Source organism: Diaphorina citri, unplaced genomic scaffold (genome assembly GCF_000475195.1).
Source record: "Diaphorina citri unplaced genomic scaffold, Diaci psyllid genome assembly version 1.1 scaffold2775, whole genome shotgun sequence".
Classification (NCBI taxonomy): domain Eukaryota; kingdom Metazoa; phylum Arthropoda; class Insecta; order Hemiptera; family Psyllidae; genus Diaphorina; species Diaphorina citri.
The window spans coordinates 1-9,071 of record NW_007380192.1 but is presented as its reverse complement, the minus strand read 5'-3'; the positions used below and the strand labels follow the sequence as shown (position 1 = coordinate 9,071).

Genomic DNA, 9,071 nt, shown 5'->3' with positions numbered 1-9,071 from the left:
TTTTAAATTTTAAGTAACAAAGTAGCAGTCTTAATACCCAATATGTGATGCTCTCTCTCTCTCTCCCTCCCTCCCTCTCTTTCTCTCTCTCTCTTTCCCTCTCTCTCTCTCTCTCTCTCTCTCTCTCTCTCTCTCTCTTTCTCCCTCTCTCTCTCTCTCTTTCCCTCTCTTTCTCTCTCTCTCTTTCCCTCTCTCTCTTACTTTCTCTCACATACATGATGTACCTTTAGCATAACTCGTGGCAAATCCTACCTCAACCTATTTACCTCCCTCTGTCTCTCCTTTTCTCCCTCCCGCTCCCTCTTTATTGCTCTCTCTTTCTCCCTCCCTCCCTCCCTTTCTGTCTGCTTCTTTATAGCTCCCTTTTTTATGTCTCCCTCCCTTCGCCTCTCTTTCTTCCGTCTTCTCTCTCTCTCTCTCTCTCTCTACCCCCCTCCCTGTCTCTCTCCTCTTTCTTTTTTCCTTCTTCTTCTTCTCTCTCGCGCTCGATCTCTCTTCATTTTTCTGGTTAATATTATAATTACTTTAGCGAAGTTTTTAATTTCACAGCTGACTCTTATAATTAAAAATTCCCTTCCCTCTCCTCCCTCTTCCTTTTCTCCCTCCCCTTCCTCCTCCCCAGGTTAGTTTTACGTCATTCTTATTTTCTCTTTTATTTTTTATGCTTTTTCCCTCCCTCGGAAGAAAGAGGGGAGGCCCTCTTTCTTCCCCTCCCTTTTTCGTGTTCTTTATTCTTTTCTCATTTTCCTTCTTATAATATGATTTTCAAGTGTTTTTTGCACACTTCCATTTTACCTCTTCTCTCCTTTTCTCTTCCTCCTTCTTCTCCTTCATTTACCTTCTTCCTCCTTCTTCTCCTTCATTTCCCTTCTTTGTCTATCCTTTTCCTCCTCTTCCTCTCCTCTGTCTCTCTTTCCTTCTTCTCTTCCTCTTTCAATTTCCCTCTACTTGTACTATTCACTCCCTTATTTTTCCCTCTTTGGTTTTCCCCCTGTGTTCTCTCCCTCTTTCTCTCCCTATAATTCTTGTACAACCCTTTTCTTTCGTCTTCACCTGTTTGCAATTCTCTTCTGTGTGCACTTTCGTTTCCAGTCTTTTTAGAAATCTATACATCTATGAAATATAAAATATTTTATTTATAAAGATATTATACATATATGTATACAAGTATGTATAACCCTATATCCTGAATTTCACCTTTCACCAGGTTGAGTAATACTCGGAAAATCATTCCCCTTTTCAATCAACTCTTCTTACCTTATAATATAACCTCAGACAATGTTCTTATGTCTTGTGGACTAACCGGGTTCGAATCCCACCAACTTAGTGGAGGTTCTATGATGGAATGTGTCATACATTGGGGTTCCTCTAGTGGATCTTCCAAATCATAGTTGAGACTAGAATACACTCTGTCTGTGCACCTAAATGGGAAGTAATGTGTCTCTTCTCGCCCATTTGATGGAAGGCATACTACGGGATGGGCATGCTACGACACAGGCCACAAGCGTCTAATGTAGCAGTTGTTCCATTGCTACGAAATAAAAACGGAGGTGGAACACTCATCTTTTTTTTTAAAAAAAAAAAAGTAATCACCCTAGGGCTGAGGCTGGCAACTAACGCCGACTCTGTCTGTTCTAAAGCTTTTCTATTCTGTTCTCTTACACTTGCATTTCAGGACTGACCGTTGGAGTTCCATAAGCTTCAGAACTTGTTGGACTTTCCAAAGTTGAAGGATTTCTAGGAGTGATGGATCTTCCAAATCATAGTTGAGACTAGAATACACTCGGATCACAAGTCTGGGCCATCCCACGTCTTGAATATAATCTCCGCTATCATCAAAGGTCGTATACCCAAACGGTACAGACACTCCTGTACCCCCCTCTTGGAACGACGCTAACGCACTCTGACAGGAGATTTCGAAACTAAGCGCTGGTTGTCGTGACGTCAGATGGGATCGGAGTGCTATGTCGGTAAGGTTAAGCCACGCTAGTTCTTTTCTATCTTTCAAAGGATATCCTATCCTATGAGAGTAAAAAGATGATGGAAAGTGATCATTTCAACTATCTCCGGTCCCAATTAGTTGAAATAATCGAGGTTCTACTGTATTTTCTGTCACTACTCCCACTGGTTTTGTCATTTGTACTGCTTTTGACGTCCACACTACTGCTCTGTTCATTACTACTTTGGTCTGTATGACTGCTTTGTTCATTACTACTTTGGTCTGTATTATTACTATAGTTTGTATTACTGCTATGGTCTGTGTGACTGTTCTGTTCCATACTATTGCTCTTGTCTTTATTGTTTTTGGCGTCCGCACCACTGGTTTTGTCATTTGTACTGCTTTTGACGTCCACACTACTGCTCTGTTCATTACTACTTTGGTCTGTATTACTGCTTTGTTCATTACTACTTTGGTCTGTATTATTGCTATGGTCTGTGTGACTGTTCTGTTCCATACTATTGTTTCTGGCGTCCGCACTACTGCCTTGTGCTTCCTCAACAAGACATTCCAGGAGCTCTACGCTGCCTCCGGTGATAAGCCACGCTATGTCCGGATGTAACCTGTAGCACCACCAGGGGGGGCGGGCCATGTCGTGAACCGGCCTTAGGTCGGGAATAGGGATCCGGTGATAGTGCCGAGCAGTGTGCTATCCCGCTCCTCTAGCTCTAACATCACAGGTGCTGCTAGTAATCTGAGGAAGAGAAATATCATCCATTGATTTGAAACTGAGGGTATCAAAACAGCAAAACACTTAGTACACTTCAATCATATTTACTCAGTTAGCAAATGACAAGAGTGACAAGAAATCTACGTGATTAGGAAGAAAATCCTATTGAAGACAAATATCCTATGATTAATTGGTATTCTGTACTCTGCCAGAGGCTGGCAGATTGTTTATTATGTATGTTTTTAAAAATATATAATCTCTTTTTCTTCTTCAGAAGCAGTTGCCTGGCTACAGAGTTTACCTCTATACATATATATAAGTGTATTTCTTTTATTTTTTTGTTAAATGTTCCTTTGTTATTCTGTTACTATGTATAGGTATCCTTTGAAAAAATAAAACCTCCATACGATAAATAAATAAATTAGAACTGTAGAACTAGACAGTCTAGTTAGCTTGGAGGGTAGCGCGTCTGTGTTTTGTTATGTGCGCTAGGTCGCGGGTTCGATTCGGATTTTTCCTAAACAGATAAGGTTCAGACCGTCACAGGGTTACAAATGTTACAATTTAAGGTTCCAGGTTCAATTCTCAAAAAAAAACTAAAACGGCAAATAGCTACTAGTCAGTGCTAAAAGGGTGTTGTATCTTAGATCTTACCTCATATGATTCAATCTACACGCGTTTAGAAACACTTGTCTAGCCTCTAGGAAGTCTTTATTCCCATGCGGTGATACAGCAAACAGTGCGAGCTTCTGGAAGAACTCGACCGCCACTGCATTAAGCTGGTGTACAGACGAGGCTAATAGACTCTCAGACTCGCCACTGGTGGCTAGAATATCTTCATGTAGGAGGACTATGGAGAGGGAGCTGAGACGAAGCTGATAGTGATTTCGATCGGAGCCAGGCTCTGGGTCTGAACTACTGCCTGGCTTCATCACAATAGTCCATGCTGGGGAAAACACAACGAGTTTTCTTGATAAATATTAGGAAGAAACGAAAAGATTTATCATTCTAATGAAAGAACATGTTACAAAAAAAGCATTTTATAAAATGCTTTTTTTTTTTGCAGAAAGTCCACTGTGCTAACCACTACACCAGTGAGGATGGTTTCTTGATAATTTTTATTGAATGGGCAAAGTGATGTTTAGGTTAACCACTAGGTACAGCACATTTCCAGGCCATGAAATATTTTGCGTGTTTTACCAAGTGTGTGGAGTAAAATAAAGTTAACAAAAATTTACTCCTTTCTCGCCTACATGTCCCGATGATATATCACAGCCTGCTTCATCACAATAGTCCATGCTGGGGAAAACACAACGAGTTTTCTTGATAAATATGAGGAGGAAACGAAAAGATTTATCATTCTAATGAAAGAACATGTTACAATACACAAAAAAAAAAAAAAAACATTTTACATATAAAATGCTTTTTATAATACTATAGTATACAGTTAGGAATTTTAATGTAAATTCTACCTGTTTTTTATAGTTTAGACATCATTTTCCAATGTTTTTTTTTACCGTTAAAATAGTTATAGTTAGGGATTTCAAAATTAATTCCACCTGTTTTTACAGTTTAGGTATTGTTTGTTATTGTTAATGTTTTCTTTTTAGGTATCGTTTGTTATTTGTTTTCTCTTTTCATATTGTTTTTTTTTTTTTATGTATAGTGTCTTTATACTTCATCTTGTCCTACAGGTCATCATACTTCATCTTGCATGTCAGACCTTTATGTCAAATAAAATAAAATAAATAAATGCTTGCCACAAATGTTGTTCCCCACCTAAACCTTCAGATTCAAAGTCCACTGTGCTAACACTGCTAACCACTACACCAGTGAGGATGGTTTCTTGATAATTTTTATTGAATGGGACAAGTGAGGTTTAGGTTAACCACTAGGTACAGCACATTTCCAGGCCCCAGGCCATGAAATATTTTACGTGTTTTACCAAGTGTGTGGAGTAAAATAAGTTAACATGTGTGGAGTAAAATAAAGTTAACAAAAATTTACTCCTTTCTATTTAAAAATTTACCTACATTGGTATTATACAGGAAATTTTTATTATTAATATTTATTTTGTTGGATTTTATCAATTAAATTAGGAATCAATGAACAAAAAAAAATGCTGCTGCCAATCAATCCAAAAAAACAAAAACAAAAAATGCTGAGAGAGAGAGAGAGAGAGAGAGAGAGAGAGAGAACATTAGGGGTTCTGTAGTGGGTGGCTCTTTCTATGGTTTCAAATGACAACTGGAAAAAAATGGGGTGAGACTAAACTCACTTTTTGACGTGGATTTCAAGAGCGACGCCTGTTTTGCTTCCTTTGGGCACATGCTCTAACCATCACCACACACACTATACCACCCCAACACAACACCGCCACCACGTACACACATATCACAACACTAACACACACACACCACATGTTTGTACAGAGCATTGTGAAAATGAGTCTTTGTGTACTATGAAATAATGGAACAAATGCTTTGAGTGACATAAGTTTTCAGTGCTTAAAATAATAATAATAAAAATAGTTGAAAAAAAAAAAATCTTGGGTAACCTCCTTGGCCGAGTGTGTTGTATCACACTAGGCTTGCACACCAAAGGTGCCGGGGTTTGATTCCCCGAGGGGTCGAAGAGTTTTTTAAGGCTATGTGTTTGGAGTTCAGAGTGCACTTAGTAATGCTGAGATATACACTAAAGTTGTGAAAAACCTCCGCTTTACCTCAAAAAAATTTATGATTTTCTAGTTTTTTTTTATACAAAGGAATTATTTCCCTGCTAAATTCCAAGCTTTCATAAAAAAAATTAATGTTTCACAGTTCTTAGCTCACCGTCCACAGAGTCACTTACCTCTGTGCTTTTTCCGCTTCCCATGTCTCAGATAGGAAGATCTTGTAGAGAAATCAACCGAGGTCGATTTACTCAGACCACTAACCGAGCTCATAGTACTACTGTCCATAGAGGAAGCAAGACTATCTCCTCTGCTCAACGCTCCCCCAATAGGATGAAACTCATCATCACTATCCTCGTCTGAAATTAGACAGAATTAATGTTAGGCTTGTGGCCGGGTAAACGAAATGAGTTTAAAATCCGTTTATGTTAAACTCTTCTTCTTCACGGGATAAGGCCAGAATTCGTTCCATGAAAGTAAAAAAAAAAACGGGTGTGAACAGCACACGAATTTCTTTACTCTATCTTGGCTTTTGCTCCGATGTTAATACTTTCGGAGGCATTTCAGGGGGTTCTTCAATAACTTTTTTAAAAATCTCTAACCGTTTGCTTCATAGAGCTCAAAACTGAAGAAGAAAAAAAATGCTCTCAAAAATTGCCAAAAAAGATCAATGTGTGCCAAGTCAGCAGGTATGCACAACTAAATCTAAAATATAAAAAAACGGGTGTGAACAGCACACGACTTTCTTTACTCTATCTTGGCTTTTGCTCCGATGTTAATACTTTCGGAGGCATTTCAGGGGATTCTTCAACAACTTTTTTTAAAAATCTCTAACCGTTCGCTTCGTAGAGCTCAAAACTGAAGAAGAAAAAAAATGCTCTCAAAAATTGCCAAAAGAAGATCAATGTGTACCAAGTCAGCAGGTATGCACAACTAAATCTGCAAATATTTACCTGGATCTGCAGCAGACCAGCCCTGCATATTCTGCAGACCTTTGCTCTCTTTATAACCAAGTCAGCAAGTATTACCTGGATCAGCAGCAGACCAGCCCTGCATATTCTGCAGACCTTTGCTCTCTTTATAACCAAGTCAGCAAGTATTACCTGGATCAGCGGCAGACCAGCCCTGCATATTCTGCAGACCTTTGCTCTCTTTCTGAGCAGCAGCACCCGGATGTAGTTGGTTCAGCAAGTCGAGGCCCACACGTTCGAAGTCCGCCTTCTCCATTCTTTTCTCTTTGGTGATCACGTTACTGAAAACAGAACATTTTCCTTAGTTAAAAAAAAAAATGCACCACCACTTTCGTGTTCCTGGTAAAAAGACCTTTAATTTGATATATAGGTCGACCAGGTTTGGATAAGTCCTTCTGTGGGAACAGACACACAGACACCTTTATTATTACGAAGGACGAACGGGCTAAAAAAAAACATATTTACTTAACGTGCTACAAAAGATGAAAAATCTTCCAACACCCCATATAATTTAATACATAATGGTAATGGTAATAATATTACTTTTATTGAACAATATTAACAAAATGAGATTCATAACAATTGGAAAAGCAAAACGACAAATGTGAAATATACAAAGTAATAAATTGAATTTTGCTAATCAATTGTTTGTTTTTTTACATAGGAAGTATTATAAACCCAATGTGGCTAGGCACGGGTGGGGTTTATTTGCTGTCAGGTTGTTAATAAAATGATCATATCGATACAGCACACAGTATGAATAGGAAATGCATTTGGTAATTAAATTTGTTATTTATTTTTTTATTTAATATACCTTATTTATACTGTCGGCTAAGACTAAAGAGTCCCATTATGCCAGAAAAAAAAAAAAAAAAAAAAAAAAAAAATGGAACTTAGGCATTTTGAGGCACTTGTAAACTATCTTGTTTTTTACAAGGAAAGAGGTAGAATCAACTAAACATAATCTAATCTAATATATAAAAATGAATGTTTGTGTGTGTGTGTTTACTAGCAGAAATCTTAAGGATTTACTAGCAGAAATCCAGAGCAAAGCAACGGCTTTCGGCTAGTAAATAATACAATAAAGAAGCATTCTTTGTCTAATAAAGAAGCATTACTTGATTACTTCACTCCTGGCATTGTTTTCACACAAAATGTTTTCTGTGGCATAATTTATGTAAAGTGGGCTGTGTGCCAATTTCAGAATGTCATTCTACTTAAGTATGCATAACCAATGTGGATGAAATAGACTGATTGTCAACAGTGTGTAAAGTACAATGCATCTAGATTCTAGAATATAATGAGAACACTAGGCTTTGTGCTTTATGATAATTTCTATGTAGTAGGTACCTGAACCTGATGAACATTCATAATGAGATCTTGAGTCCAGACTGTTGTTATTAGTAATGGTTTATGATGTCTATTTATTAACAAAGAGTTTCACATAGAGGTGCCAAGTGTTTAACAAAGAACACATATCACACTCAGTCTAGTTTAATGATAGACAAGGTAGATATTAAGATTATAATGAGAACACTAGGCTTTGTGCTTTATGATAATTTCTATGTAGTACCTGATGAACATTCATAATGAGATCTTGAGTCCAGACTGTTGTTATTAATAATGGTTTATGATGTCTATTTATTAACAAAGAGTTTCACATAGGGATGCCAAGTGTTTAACAAAGAACACATATCACACTCAGTCTAGTTTAATGATAGACAAGGTAAATATTGATAACAGATGTGAATTTTAACAAAGATCAGTTGTGAGTCAGATACAAATACCAGGTACATTTTACACTGTTCAACAGCAAGTAGGTACTTAGATAAATATTAATATAAAATACAAAGAAAAAAATTGAATATTTAACTTTGGCAAATTAATAATAAAATGGGAGATAGTAACAAAGGCTTGAGACTGCACCTACGGGATGGGCATGCTACGACACAGGTCACAAGCGTCTAATGTAGCAGTTGTTCCATTGCTACGAAATAAAAACGGAGGTGGAACACTCATCTTTAAAAAAAAGTAATCACCCTAGGGCTGAGGCTGGCAACTAACGCCGACTCTGTCTGTTCTAAAGCTTTTCTATTCTGTTTGGTAAAAGAACACTCAAATAAGCATCATTCAATAGGATAAGGAAAGTCGTGTGATGTTCACACCAGATTTTTTTTCAAATGGCATTGCATTACACCTCTACTTACAAGACACATGCATTTGAGTAGGTTTTGGTTGTGAACCTCTTGCAGTGTCCGGGATCTTAAGAGCAAGCAGTCTTCTACGTGAGTACATACAGTCCACGTCAACTGGGAAATCCGATGGAAGCGCATGGAGGGGAACCGCAACTTAACTGTAAGTCGGACAGTTCTAAAAGTTTCACCATTCGATTCGGCGTGAAAAATCCCATGGGATCAACTATTCACATGCTTACTTCTTAATCAACGAGCTATTTTTTGACGAGTGCGCACCCAAAGGTCATCGGACTTCCCAGTTGAAGTGGACTGTACTACACAGTGTACTTACGCTAGTTCCACTGAGTTAGCTGTGGAGGAGCGGCTACTCTTCTTGCAATGTTTGAGTCTAATCTTGACATCCGGTTGTTGGGTGATGGGATGTTTAGGTATCGGGTCTGTCTGTTCGCCATCTTCGCGCATGAATTTCAGGAGCTGAAAACAAGTCTTATGTTATGTAATGTGATTTATTAAAATAAAAAAAGACATTTAATTGTTCTATATTTTTAAATGTTAAAATAATAAT

The 9,071-nt window shown here is 37.8% G+C and overlaps 1 protein-coding gene across 1 annotated transcript; it reads right to left on the bottom strand.

The window, feature by feature from the left end:
* Window positions 1-1,645: 1,645 nt before the first annotated feature.
* LOC103519533 lies at window positions 1,646-8,980 on the bottom strand (the record flags this gene model as incomplete). Its single annotated transcript, XM_008484622.2, has 7 exons — window positions 1,646-2,016; window positions 2,102-2,538; window positions 2,634-2,693; window positions 3,324-3,591; window positions 5,520-5,699; window positions 6,444-6,592; window positions 8,838-8,980. Coding segments are annotated over 7 exons (1,608 nt in total), but the record flags the coding sequence as incomplete, so codon positions are not given.
* Window positions 8,981-9,071: the final 91 nt, after the last annotated feature.